We start from the raw sequence: 15,714 nt of genomic DNA on the forward strand, positions 1-15,714 counted from the left end.
AGCTCAGCAATAACCTTTCTCGCAGAGGGCACTGACAAATGGACAAAATGTACAGCATGATGCCAAAACCAGGGATAAATCCATTCTTTTTAGTGTCTGCTGTTGCTTTTCTTTTAACTCTTTCAAAACTAAGCAGGAGAAGTTCCCATTACTGTCTGTAATTTCAGGTAAACAATGATCCTAAGAAAAACAGTTACAATTTCTCATTTTGGATTGTGGTAGAGTTCTCACAAGAAATTACATATCCATGCATGCAAAAACAAAGAAAAAAATTACATCATAAAACACATTACAAACTGAAGAACAAGTTGATGAAAGATATTTATCCGCACTGGCTGATGGGGAGATTTTCACAGGTATATCTGCTACATTTCATATTTGACACCACTTTTTGCTTTAAATGTCTGCACTTTCCCAAAAAGCTGAAAGAGAACTGATTTGCAATTAAGATCTACTACGATGATCAACACCTGAAAAATTGGGCATAAAAACTGGAATCCTCACCTGAACAATTGCAACTTTACCCACAAATACCATAAAAATTGCATTGCTTTAAATATCAAAGTTCATAACTTTGCCAATCATTAATTCTGGCGCTTATCTGGTGATCAAATATGTGCTAAAAATTCATTGTTACGATTTATTTAACTTCTTGAAAACAAGTTCGGTAAAGTCAATTGCATTGGTAATGAAGATTTCACAGTAAAGATCTCTTAACTGACAACACTAGTGATGAATTTCAGAAAGACATCATTTCTCAGTTTCGCCTCACAGGACATCCAAACACACACACACACAAACCCTACAGGACTAGCTTTAAGCTTCGAGCAACGAGCAACAATACTGTTAACAGGCGACTGCCTGCAACTACCATTGCTACAATCAAGCAAATCCATGTTAATGTCAGTTTGTTTGCATGTTGTTCTTTTCAGGAGGGGGATATATTTGTGGACAAATTCCTCAAAGCGTCTTCATCCAAGTTGCTCAAGTAATTCCTGGGTTGAAGCGGTAACAACATAGAAATGAAGCTATCATAGTAATGGGAGCAAGTTCACCTCTATCTTGGCGTAAGGGGCATTCATTTTTGGTTCAGTGCTTTAATGGCGACAAGCATACGCTGTCTTGTTGGTGATATATCATGTCTTTTTTTACAAAAGACACCTTTTTTCTCTTCTTGCTAGACAACCTTCCATCGCACAGTATGCTACGTTGCTCTGATCTTCCGCGTCCAGGAAAACAACATATCCTATTTCCTTGTGAATTTCAGTTTCAGAGGCAACATTCCCTGAATTTCCTCGCGGATGCATTTCCCAAGCATGCACACAAACTCTTTCCATATGCTATTTTTCCCCCCCAATAGGGAAAATTATGTTGTGTGCGTGTGTCTGCAACGGTTCTGTTTTGTTTGCACAGAATAAACGCTTCCATGGTGAAGATATCGAATTCACACGTAGCCAACACAATACACACTAACAACATCTATTTCTCTCGAAAAGCGTGCCAAGCCACAAACACAGAGTTCAGTAGGTAAGGAGCAAAACACATTTCCCCAAGAGAATAAGAACAAAATGTTAACTTGAACTGAGTGGTAACAGTACAATCCACAACTATAGGTATCTCAAAATAGCTACAACTTTTGAAAGAAAGAAAACAAACATGTGTCCAGTTTTGTGTCACTCTTCAAGAGTTGTTGATGTTGGCACAGCTGTTACACAAACTAGATTCCCCACACGAAGTCCAAATTTCAACAGATGTCTCATCAATATATGCCTTCTTCCCGTTGCATCATGAAATGTGTTAATTCATAACTACAGACATAGCCTGCACGTTTAAGTTTATATGCACAATTCATGCAATTTAAGCAAAATAAACTTTCTAGACAACATAAAAAAGCCTTTGATGACATTCTCTGAAACTGTGGACAGCCCTTGGGTAAAAAAAAAGAAAAGAAAAAAAGAAAAAAAAAAGATTGGAAGTCTGAAGGTGAAAACATGGAAATCGACATTAATATACCAGGAAGCGGATGTTTTGTTTGTTCCCATTTTATGTCTCCGTCCTGTTACCAGCTATTATTAGGACAAACATACTTCCTGCAATCATTGGTCCAACGTTGAAATGATACCTATTCTCTTGGAGAAAGTCCTGTGTGGAATGTCTGTTATTTAGCTGCAAGATGATGATGATAATGAGGACAATGACAACAACAACAACAACTATTGCTCCTACTCCTACTAAGAATGAAAATGATGATGATGATGATGAAAATGATGATGATGATGATGATGAATATGATGATGATGATGATGATGTTGATGGTGATGATGATGATGATGATGATGATAATAATAATAATAATAATAATAATAATAATAATAATAATAATAATAATAATATAATAATAATAATAATAATAATAATAATAATAATAATAATAATAATAATAATAATAATAATAATAACAATGACAACAATAATGCAAATCTTATCATAATTATCACCATCATCACCATCATCACCATCATCATGATTATCACCATCATCATCATCACCATCATCATTGTCGTCTTTGTTGTCTTTAAGGAAAAGATGGTTTCCTCTACCAATAGTACCCTTTCTTTTATAAGTGCTGGTCCCTCTGGAGGTCCTGCCATTACAATCAGACGGCTGAAATGGTTCAAGCAAAGTGGTAACGGGAATCACTGGACTCAAAAGATCAGATACAAGCACTGGTTACGCTATGCATAGTGACTTGTCGCAACGTTGTCAAAAATCTAGGACAAACTCCAATTTTCCAGCTGGCCAAAAGCAAATCAATGCAAAACCATTTGTGAGCTCAGTCTACAAAATGCACATGATAGTTCCCCTTCATTTCAGGGGTATTTCATCAAACTCCACATACAGCAAAAAGTCAAAGAAGCCTATATCTCCATCTTTATCTCTCTTTTGCTCCAGGGGAAGTAACATACTTGTTACTTCCCCTCTTGCAGTCTGGCTACAATGTTATGCGTATCTCTGTAGCAGAAGTTGCTCCTCACAACCAGTTCAAAAGTTGCTTGAAGTGTATCTGATATAGCAACAACTAATGTATGTAACATGGATTTTATAGCAGTGGTACTGCAACTAGACTGCTTTAGACAGCTTAGCACACTGTTGCAGACTACGGCTGCTGCAGGAACTTGCTACAGCAGCAGCAGCAAAGATGGCAAGTTCACCTAGAAATGTGGGTTGAGTGAATACAGCAATATTGGTAGAACACATTAGTGAGAGTTTGAGGAAAATTCAACGATCTGTTCAAAAGTAATGAATTTTGAAGTTTCTGCTCAGTCACGGCTGGATGAGAAGACTACTATACCCATGTAGCTTGTGATGTAACATGTGTACAACGATATAAAGAAAGAATAAAGAAAATTCAACATATTTCCATTTTTCTCGCATAACGAAAGAACACTCGACTTCTCTCTTTCCGAAGGCAGGGGAAATAATATTACCCTTAACATATGTCAGTAACAAGTCGAAGAAATATGCACTTTATTCAAAAAGTAAAGTTTTGTGAAATTCTCTTTTTATTTTCCTTGTATTGTTGTATGCATGTGACATCACACACTGTTGTAGTCTTCTCATCCAGCAGTGACTGCGCAGATACTTTAAGAATTCATAACTTTTGAACGGATTGTCCGATTTCCCCCAAAACTTTCGCTGATGTGTTCTACTAATATTCTTGCCTTCACTCAATCCACATGTATATGAAGGTGGACTTGTCCTTTAAGAACCACATAGTCCAGAAAGCCACTTAATGTATCTTCCTGCAATAGAGCCAGCAGCTGCTTGAAAATGACTATTTCACCGCATAGGCTATGAGATGACAGATCAGAAAGACCGCGACAAGAAGAGGAAGGAAGTTTTGTCATATAATATAGCAAAGTTATCTATAGAACTGACTAAGTCCCTTATATTCAGTTGAATATGAAAGGAAGAGATTACACATAGCTCACACCTAGCTAGGGGTCTAGGGGACCTCATTTCATAAAGGCCTTTGCGACAAACCAGGACACTAGTTTATTCAGACGTCATGCGTATCTTCATCGCAGGCGTTGCTCCTAACAACCAGTTCAAAATTTGTTCGAGGTGTGCCTGAAATAGCAACAACTAATGTATGCAACATGGATTTTATGTACTGAATGCACTTAGGAACATATCAGCATTGATAGGCCAACGTGCGAAAATATCCATGAATTTGAATACATCAAAAACTGGCCTGTTACTGTCAGTTGCTACAATTGGACTCTCTCTGACATGACACAGCAAATTCATCTTTTGACATTTAGTTTGTTGCTATGGTGACCAATCATCATCCTCATAAAATCTACCCCAAGACTACATTGTGTCTTTACTTGCTATCAATGCTATAGCTTTACTGAAGATATTGTACACGAGCACTAGAAAATTCATACAACATTTACAAAATATATACAAGATTTGAAAAATAAAAATTCAAAGGCTATCTATAAATAATATAACTGCACAAGTGATATGTACATATCTGCAGACACGTGGTGTACACTTCAAACAAATACTGTACACTTTGTACACACATTTATACTGGAAAATAATCTCACTTAATTATTTAGAAAAAAAAAAGACATCTAACTTGGCCCCAAAGGGAAATTAATGAGGTAAATTGTTATAAGGAATGTATTTCAATATCTCAACTGCTTCAAAGTTAACTGTTTATATGATAGTCATCCAAATGCCACATGAATTAGAAATATTATTCATGCTTAAACCTGGCAAGTCATATTCCATCCTCAAGCAGTGGCAAATGTTCACATTCTTCTAGACACAATGTGAGCGAGTGTTCCCTAGAACCCATTCTTTAGAAGCCTTTTCATGATGTACGTCATTGAGGCACCTGATTATGAAAAGACAACAAATTACTGTGCTTTTCGTATTGCTTCTCTATCTGCCACATCTGACGACGAGCTACCTTCAACCCTGCCTTCTGAGCAAGTACAAAAAGCCTACAAGAGCATGTACATGTAACACCATGAACTACCTACCTAGAGACTAAGACCAGATATTATCCTGGTACATGTATGATTACAAAGGTGCCATATCTCAAACTTTGATACCCCATCCTCCACTTCTTATTTTTTAGTCCATCATATGTTCTGCATCGCTTTGAATGCTCCGTCTGACTTTGATTAGCTTTCCTAACACACAGGATGGTTGTTTATGACTGAATCTAACGTTTTATATGGACCACAAGTGCCCACATGAAGATGCAAGGAACAATTTTATAACTTTACTGAACTTTTTCCCCCCGTTAATACACTACTAGATAGCATTCATTTTGGGCACAAGCACAGTTGTTACACAATAGATGGTGGCACCACCAGGGACCTCACTCTCTCTTTTCCTTGCCCCAAAACTCATCCCGCCTTTTCTTGGCCCTCTCCAGGACCTCCGATGCCAGCGAGATGCTGGAGGCGTTGGACAGCGTGGAGGTAGAGAGCTCGTCGCTGTCTCTCCGGCCCCGAAGCGGAGCCACGCCCAGGTCCGAGTAATTGTCGTCGTCAGCTGGGGTCGACGTTGTTCCATCGGCGCGGGGGGACATGAAGGAGTTTGTGCGGTGCTCCCGCAGAGTGGCCTGCCGCCTGGACTCGGGGATGGCCGTCTGAGGGCGCCCTGCAATGCTTCCTGAGTGGGGTCTCTCAAGTGGTCCTATGGGAAAACAAAAATCAACATACACTATTTCGCTCTGTTTCCAGAGTGACATCTTACTTTAGGATCCTGGCATTGTCTTTTGTCTCTAAAGCATAGTGCCAGTCTAAGTTCAAGTTGACTTCCGTAAAAAGAGTGATATCAAACAGAACAAAAAAGTTCATCAATACTGTTAATAAATGTAATATTCATTTGTATAATAAAAATGATGACATTGGCTGCAACACATAAGCAAATAAGACCACATATCATCACTTCAGAACTCTCTCATATCAACAACAAAAATGCAAAAAAAATAAAATCAGGTCCCGTACCATAACTTAGTGGCTAAAACCCCTTCATTCCACAAAAGTCACTAATGTGTAGTATCACAACAGAAAAACAGTTTGATGTGCAAGGAAGTTCTGTCAAAATCTCACATATCATCATAATTAGTGGGCAAGTTAAGTCTATCATTTTCTGGTTTTTATATTATAAGCTGAAATGCTGATGCTCATTTCTTTACTTTTTTGTTTTGTTTTATTTTTAACAAGAGTAAAACTATGTAGCATAACCATTTCATATTCAGTATGTGGGACATATGCATATCAGTATCTCCTCACATTCAGCTAGTCAAAAATTCTGCTATTGCATGTACTATACATTTCAAGGGGTTTAATTTTTTGTAAGCTTGGCGAGTTAGGTGTTATTTGCAAATTAAACAACACACCAAAATCTTTATATAACCTCTGATTCCAACATGAAGTGATGTACATAATGTACACTTGTACATGCTCTGGTACGCAATACACAGTACATGAACAGGGTGTGTGATAATACAGTTACGTAGACCAAAGTCTTGGCATGCCTACTGTGTAAATGGATGTTACACTTCTTCCTAAGAATGAGTAATGATAACAATTTATTTGTCCATGGCCATACTCTAAAATCACCTAATCTAACCACCACAAAATTGTTGGGAAGTCATAATTCAAGATAAATCAGACTTGTTAAATATATACCAAATACATAATTTGTACTGTATAATTTTGTTTGATGTCTGTGTTGACTCCAAAGGAACTCTTTCTTAGATTTCCATCACCAAACATTGCAAAAGATTTGTTTGTGAGCACTCATATTACTTTACATCACTAGCCGATAGAGAAGACAGGGTGCCTGGATAATTTACCATGACTTATTTACAAGTAGGTCTGTATTACTGATCATTCAAGTCACTCAGGTCATCACTGTGCATGCTCAGCTACAACCAGTGTGAGTCTGCTACAATATGTACATCATTTGGTCATGTGGACCTTCAACTTCAAACCTTTTCAGTTTCATGTGTGATGTGTTTCATGGGTTTAAGAATGAACTTAACTGCTTGGAAAATGTTAGCCTTACCTACTTAATTGAGGAAAAGCACACTTTTGTTATGATGATTCTTAGAATGTTGTCTGGATGCGCCTATTAGTCTCTTTCTGTGGTAACATTTATCAAGATTTATGTGGAAATCATAACTTGATTTTTTTTTAAAAATACAAATGCAAGTGGAATCATTTGCCTGGAAAATGAATTGAACTGAACCTAAAAAGTAAAACAGGGACATCCAAACACGGTTCGTAACAAGCACGAAGCAGCTTTTGCGGTTATATTTTCCCTGAAAGTGAAATTCCTTAAAGGACAAGTTCACCTTCATAAACATAAGGATTGAGAGAATGTAGCAATATTAGTAGAACACATCATTGAAAGTTTGAGGTAAATCAGACAATCCGTTCAAAAGTTATGAATTTTGGAAGTTTTTTTTGCAGTACCCGCTGGATGAGAAGACTACTGCAGTGTATGAATAACTTAGATGTCACATGCGTACAACAATATAAGGAAAATATAAAGAGAATTTCACAAAATTCCATCTTTTGAAAAAAGTACACATTCCCCTGACTCGTTACCGATAAATGTTATGGGTAATATCATTCCCCCTTCCTATAGAAAGAGGCAAGTCAATTGCTCTTTTATTATGCGAAAAAAGTGAAAATATGTTGAATTTTCTTTTATATTTCCTTTATACTGTTGTACGCATATGACTCACAAGCTGTAGTAGTCTCCTCATCCAGCGGTTCCAACACAAAAATTTAAAAAATTCATAACTTTTGCATCGATTGTCCAATTTTCCTCAAACTTTCACTGATGTGTTCTACTAATATTGTTGCATTTTCTCAATCCTTATGTTTATGAAGGTGAACTTGTCCTTTAAGTGTGCATGTGGGATGCTGTAAGTGTATTAAAGCACCACTTCAGTTTTTGGCAGCTAGAAGATAAGAGCAGGGTGGATTGTACTCATAATTTTGTCAACTATGAAAAGTACTGGAAAAGTTTTGCTCTTGAGGTTCAATGTTCCCTGAATTTGAGCATTCCTAAAGTGTGCATGGGGGATGCTAAGTGTAAGAAGCTATTCAGTTTTTGACCGTCATAAGATCAGAGCAGAGTAGCTTGCACTTATATGGACTACGAAAAGTACCAAAGTAGTTTCAGTCTCTGCGTGAATATCAAAGAGTCGCCAGATCAGAGAAAGTGTCTAGACAGCCAGTTGTCTACAGAGAAGCCACTAACTTTATGCAACCACTCAAGCAATGTCTAATAAACATGTTATGTAGGGTACATATTTCACTGCATAGTGTATCCACATATTATACTCAGGGATGTGTATTACATACATGTACCAATCTGTTATTAATGCTTTTTTCAGAGTTTTCGTATCCCTTAACCCTAAAAGGGCCGGGGGGGGGGGGGGGGGGGGAACCCGCCCCCCTCGACGTTTCGCGCTATAATTCTGTAACGCGAGAAGGCCTCGTCACGAGGCTTCTTGAATTTGTTTGTTCAAGTCTCGCGCAACTTTTGAGACCAAATTTGCAACGTCTGCACATACTTTTGCGAAGCCAAGCCCATTTTTGAAACATTTTTTGCCCCAAAATGGACACAATTTTGTGATTTTGTGTACATTTCCTATGGAAAACAATGCTCTGTCATGAAAGTCATAAAAACCTGATTATTTTTACAATCAATCACTTTCATTGATTAATTTTGCACTAATTATGGTAGAAAAGTGATCAGTGACAATTTCCAATGAAAAAACAAAGAAAAAACATAAGTTGGAAAACAAGGAAATACATAAGAAATTCTGAAAACAATAAAATACATACGAATTGAAATGAGTTTTGGAAGTTTTTGTGATGTATAATTGTTGAATATGCTCAGACAGATTTACAGATCAAAAATTAGACTCTCAACGCTTTTAACTAGGCTAAAATATGATATATTGAGCTTAATTTGCATACCGGTACATAATTACTGTAAAACATGATATATTCGCGGCACGAAATTTTCGCGAATTGGAGCCGACGGCCTTTTTCGCGGCAAGAAATTTTCGCGAATTGCATCTTGCATTCAATGCATATAATGTAGATAAGAAATTTCGCGTGCATTTTAATTTCGCGAATCTTGGGGCTCGCGAAATTCGCGAAATTAAAATGCACGCGAACATTTCTCGTTTTACAGTAATTAATCAAAATTAGAAATTGATTGTTTCAAAAAATCTCATGACACAATCTTGTAGATTATGACGTGGGTCTCGAGCATGCAAAATTTCATCGCGATCGCATCACCGATGGCCGAGATCTCAGGGCGGAATCCATCCCCCCCCCCCGGTCTGAGCATAGCCAAAAAAGCCCGGCCCTTTTAGGGTTAATACAGCATGTTCATTAAAATAACAACATAAACAAAGAGTAAGAGGAACCGTAAACAAAATGTCACATTTTGAACTCATCTGTTTTAGAGACAAGATTCATAACATTTTGCACCCTCTCTCATTCATACAGCACCTGGTATGTGTTATGTGTTAGGCAAACATGCTTTTGATGTCTATTTAGTAATACTGATATATGAGCAAGAATGGTAACTTAACAAACTGGGGGGGGGGGCCTAAGATCTCTGCTGTTGATAGCGCCATCGTGGCGAAAATCGGCACGCAATTTGCCCATCATGTACTCTCAAAGAATGAATCATTAAATTTTCCAAACACATAGATGTTTTCTCTATATCATGCTAATTATGCTAATTTATGCATGTTTTTGTGCATTAGATTTTAAGCTTTGTAAAGCTTTAAATGGGCTATTTTTTTTCTCTAAATATTTTCTTCAATATAGCTAACGAAGTAAAGTCAAAAAAATTGTGGTATCACAAGGAATTTCTTGCGTATTTTATTGTTTTCTTAATTTCTTATGCATTTCTTTGTTTTTAATATGTGATGTATTTCTTTTTTAGTTTAGTTTTTCATTGTTTATCTTTACCTAGAATAGTTGATGATAAGCAAAAAACAATGTTATCTGAGAAAACCTAGGAAAAGCATTGATTTTACACTTCTTGCAAAACCTGTACATTGTACACACAAAGATCACAGGAAACTGCCATTTTCAGTGACAGTGGTCATGAAAATGTGCTATACTTCAGCAAGCATACCCTAAATTTTCACAGATAGGGTCAAAAATGGGTGCAAGATGTGAAAGTAAATAGTCATGAAATTTTAGAAAAAAACATTCTGTATTAAAAAATCATCATGAAAGGTGGCAAATGGGAAGGGGGGGATGGATGTTGAAGCCAACTGGGGCTACATAGGGTTAAAAGGGAAATCTAGTCAAAATAAAAGTTAGTCTTATAAAAAAAGAGTAAAATCTCATGATTTCAGCTGTAAAAGATTGACTGAAATTGGATGAAAGATAAGGGAGTTATCATTATGACATTTTGAAGTTTGCTAATTTCTGCAAAACAGTTCTTGTAGAGTGGATATGAATAAGCAGATAAGTGAGCTAACCATGTCATAACCTCACAATTTTCCATTGATCGTGTTAAAAAAATATGACGAAAATTCAATATTTCTGTCATTGAAGTATAACAAGGAAAAGTAGAAATTACGTGGTGCGTAATATATGTCCCCGCCGGAAGTAGCATTTTGTAGCAAAATGTACAATATAGGTCAAAAATCCAAGTCAAAGGTCAAAGAAGTCAAAGGTCAAAATTCTGTGTAGAAGTTTTGAAGCCCTCACCTAGTGCCATCACATAAAGCAAACGGAATCAAAATCGGGTTAGAAATGGCGAAGGAGTAGCATTTTGTAGCCAATGTACAATATAAGTCAAAAATCAAGGTCCAAGGTCAAAGAAGTCAAAGGTCAAAATTCTGTGTAGAAGTTTTGAAGCCCTCACCTAGTGCCATCACATAAAGCAAACGGAATCAAAATCGGGTTAGAAATGGCGAAGGAGCAGCATTTTGTAGCCAATGTACAATATAGGTAAAAAATCAAGGTCAAAGGTCAAAGAAGTCAAAGGTCAAAATTCTGTGTAGAAGTTTTGAAGCCCTCACCTAGTGCCACCACATAAAGCAAACGGAATCGAAATTGGGTTAGAAATGGCGAAGGAGTAGCATTTTGTAGCAAAATGTACAATAGGTCAAAAATCAAGGTCAAAGGTCAAAGAAGTCAAAGGTCAAAATTCTGCCTAAAAGTTTTGAAGCTCTCACCTAGAGCCATCACATAAAGTAAACGGAATTGAAGTCGGTTAGAAATGGCGAAGGAGTAGCATTTTGTAGCCAATGTACAATATAAGTCAAAATCAAGGTCAAAGGTCAAAGAAGTCAAAGGTCAAAATTCTGCCTACAAGTTTTGAAGCCCTCACCTAGTGCCATCACATAAAGCAAACGCAATCGAAATCGGGTTAGAAATGGTGAAGGAGTAGCATTTTGTAGCAAAATGTACAATATCGGTCAAAAATCAAGGTCAAAGGTCTAAGAAGTCAAAGGTCAAAATCCTGTGTAGAAGTTTTGAAGCCTTCACCTAGTGCCATCACATAAAGCAAATGGAATCGAAATCGGGTTAGAAATGGCGAAGGAGCAGCATTTTGTAGCAAAATGTACAATATAGATCAAAAATCAAGGTCAAAGGTCAAAGAAGTCAAAGGTCAAAATTCTGTGTCAAAGTTTTGAAGCCCTCACCTAGTGCCATCACATAAAGCAAACGGAATCGAAATCGGGTTAGAAATGGCGAAGGAGTAGCATTTTGTAGCAAAATGTACAATATAGGTCAAAGGTCAAGGTCAAAGGTCACAACTGAAATTCTGTGTAGAAGTTGCAAAGCTCCCATGTAGTGCTATCATATAAAGCAAACAGAATCAAAATTGGCTCATAAATGACAGAGAAGTAGCAAATTGAACATTTTGATCACACACGGACACACACACAGACAGACAGACGGACGCACACACGTACGGAGCCCGTTTCATAGTCCCCTGCTAAAACTCGTTCGGCGGGGACAAAAACTGATGTTATTCTTGGTTGAATAACTTTGGAATAGTGATCAGCTAGATATACCAGGATTTGAGTCTTGGGCACCCGTTTGAATGAAGAACAGGAAATTTCAACAATTTTATGTACAAACTACACATATATGGAAAGTTGTGAGGGGATGACATCCTGACTTTGCCATTTGCATATTCATATTGACCGTAAAAGAACTGTTTCCTGAAAAATTAGTGAAACTTCAAAATGTCATCACTTCCTTATTTTCCACCTGATTTCAATCAAAATTTTACAGTTAAACTCGTAATATTTTACTCTTTCTTATCCGACAAACTTACATTTGGACTGGATTTCCCCTTTAAAATAGTTCATGCCATACCCTTACAATACATGTAGCAACAAAGGCAGAGCATGCATGTGCAGCTCAGTACCAGTACTCTACAGTAACAGCACCAGTGCCATTGCACTGGGCATTGTTGAAAAATCAGTCCAGACTACGTATAATATGTAATCTTGGGCCAAGTTAGCGGATTATAATGACCTCTTTCTGAATTATTGACCACAATTAGGATAACATCTTTCGAAAATACCATCAAAAAATTATTATCATTTCTGTGATTATGTTCATCATGTCATAACAGGGATGCATAATTTGCATTGGAATATATATCTCCGAATGCTAACATTTGGCTACCATGAGAGCACAAGGCGGCACTACACAATGTGGTACCCTAAATTGAGGCTTGCTGAATCATATATGCAGTCTTCCTGTTTTCTATGCGATTGCTGTTCACTGTATCTCATCTGAACAAATAGGAAATAAACTTCAAAAGCTCAGATGACCACAATGTGAATCCGAACAGGAATCTGAATGAGATTCTGAAATGAAACCAAATGAGGAGGCTCAAAATAGCCCCACAAGTAGCTTCAACAATACCAAAAGCAATTTAAACTTCTTTCACAGCCTGGACTGTTTTACCCACAGATAGGAAATGGCCAAAACTTCCTTGTTGGAAAACCCCCTGTAGCAATCACACTAGTGAACACAGAAAGCAGAGCAAGAAAAAAAAATCAAAAATGCATAAGTTGTTTAATGAGGAACATGGATTCTGGCCATTCCCACTGGCCTTCACTGACAACAAGCATGTGGCCTCCAAGAAAGGTCCTGTCTTAACCAGCACTGAACAAGATGAAATGCTTCAAGCATACATCAGCTCACACAACATTTTTTTTTATTCCTGAGTATAATCACTTAGTTTTCAATCTATCATACTAGTAGATTTAAGCCCTGTTGATTCTTCTTGATATGAAAAGTAAATCTCCCTATGATATCATGGTCTTAGCTTAGTTTGGAAGCATAAAGACAATGAAAAGAAGTGTTTTCTTTACAGTTTATGCAGACCTTACTTCTTGTCTCAAATTGGATTTCTCCCTTGTTCAATCTCTGCAGTAAGTGAAAGAGAGCATGAAAACCTTACAGAAGCTTTGAAAACAGTCAGCAGTTACTTGACGCTGAACTCTTTATTTTGTGAATACAGACTACAAAGGGTGATTCTGGGTATCATCAATGGAAGTATCTTATACTGTACGTGTTTTTTACAAAACATCCAAAAGTTCATTTTCTTCATTTGAGGGAGCAAACCTGCCACATTTAGTATTAATATACAGAAGAAACTTCCAAATTGGCTTCCGTCCAACTATCTTTAGCATGTAACAATGGATACTGCCATTATCCACTTGGTTTAGGTTTTAAAGTTATTATTGCAGAATGTCCGATTGTAATGTTTGGGTGGACATACACTACTACAGACTGCTGCTCTGGTAAAAAACAAACAAACAAACAAACAAGCACACACACACACAAACAAATACACAAACAAACAAACAAGCAAACACACACACAACAACAACAACGACATGGCAAAGCGGTTTTCACTCACCCCTGCCCGGTGGTGCCGTCTTCAAGGCCTGCCTAGGGGCTGCCCACTGCTCTGGGGGCTCAATCTTGTTGGGGAGGCGGGGCATGGCCGGGCTGGTCTCAAAGAAGTGCTCAGAGTGACGCTGGAACCCCACGGGGGAGAGCGACTCGTCGAGGAGGTGGGGGTCACTGGTCCTGACCCCGGCTGATGGTGACAGCTGAGTGCGCTTTGAGATCTAAAACACACACACAGACAGCATGGGGCGATAAGGGTGAGTTGCCATCAACAAATACCCGACATGCCCCCACTTAAAGCTATTGTTAACCATTGGGAGCAGTGATTTAAAAAATGTTTGAGATATCACGTTTGATGCATATGTGTGTATGTAAGTTGAATCACAAAACATCCTACAATATAAGAATTTTGTAATAAAGCTTAAAATATAAGGAGATATCACTATTTTCCCACTAAACCATAACTGTAGATAGTTTAGTCTAGAAACATTATCATCATTATTACTATTGTTCTCATTTTGTATATTTAACAATACTTAATACTGATTATACTGATTAAAGTTTTTACATTAGTTGTTTCTATCCCAAACACACATTTTAGAACTATTTTGAAGCACTAAAGCTGGGTTTTTGTTTCATCTGCAAATGGTAAACAATGCCTTTAAAATGCTTTACTACATGATTGTTAGGTGTCTAACTCACAGAACTACAATGTAGTAAACAAATGTTTCTTGAGTTACTGAGCAACCAGTGATACATCAAAATTCCACTTTTGACTTTTGACCGCAGCAGTGATGATTCCCATAAATGTAGAGGGCAAGAGATTAAAAGAAGAAATGAGTAAATATGTATATATGTATAAAACTTTATCCTTAATTCATGAACTCTGAAATGATCAATGCAAAAGAATCTCAATGGGATGTGGACATGCTCACATGGCAATAGCAGAAGAATATGAAAGAAAAGAATAAGGGAGGTATGGTTGTATATTAGTACCATTATGTTATCTGTACATACCCTTTAATTCAATTGTACTCATGATTTGATTATTCCTCATGAGTCTAAAGCAACAGCTTAGACAAGAATTCTAAGACCAGAGAAAAGAAGAAAACTATTTCTTTCAGATTTTAGTACTAATCTTAGAATCTTTTCGAGCATTCCTCTCATGAAATACAAGTCTGTGCAACTCCTCTGACAGAGTAGAAACACAGCACACAGCTTAATGGTATTTACCTGATTCTGGTGTGCAGCACTACGAGGGGGAGTCATCCGTCCATCCGTTAACGTTCTATCAAGATCGCCATCGTCATCATCCTCATCATCGCTGTCATACTCAAAGCCATTTGTGATGCCACCAGGAATTATTGCTACATTGGATGTCAAAACACACAGAAATGATGACTACACATTCCTTTGCTGTAAACAAACAGTTTGATTAAGTGAAAAATAGGGTATCATAACATTAAATGTATATTCTCAGGATATACATATGTATAATGAGAAGTAGGAAGGAACGGTAGGCATAGCTAGATTTCAGGAGGTTTAATGGCTGAGCTTTTGGTCTTTCAGTGGACCTCCATCAGGGCTGCGATTACAGACAAAATAAATCAAAGGGGCTTTACAGTACTGGTTGAGGTGGGGGATTCATGTTTTTTACATTCCTAAGTGAGATAATGAGAAACCTCTTATGAAATATGACAGAGCATATAATTTTAAGAAGGATTCAACGTTTATTTGATGA

General features: G+C 37.3%; 1 protein-coding gene across 1 annotated transcript in view; it reads right to left on the reverse strand.

The window, feature by feature from the left end:
• Positions 1-2,508: 2,508 nt before the first annotated feature.
• Positions 2,509-15,714, reverse strand: part of LOC139711102 (nuclear protein MDM1-like) — a 42,474-nt gene continuing 29,268 nt past the window's right edge. Inside the window, exons 13-15 of the mRNA XM_071623018.1 lie at positions 15,207-15,340; positions 13,981-14,194; positions 2,509-5,721 (exon numbers count right to left, since the gene is read on the reverse strand). Coding sequence (XP_071479119.1) covers positions 5,402-5,721; positions 13,981-14,194; positions 15,207-15,340 — 668 coding nt within the window. The 3' untranslated portion in view covers positions 2,509-5,401. The remainder of the gene's footprint in view (positions 5,722-13,980; positions 14,195-15,206; positions 15,341-15,714) is intronic.

Source organism: Diadema antillarum, unplaced genomic scaffold (assembly GCF_040938485.1).
Source record: "Diadema antillarum isolate AM-2024a unplaced genomic scaffold, OU_Dant_1.0 seq00001609_RagTag, whole genome shotgun sequence".
Classification (NCBI taxonomy): domain Eukaryota; kingdom Metazoa; phylum Echinodermata; class Echinoidea; order Diadematoida; family Diadematidae; genus Diadema; species Diadema antillarum.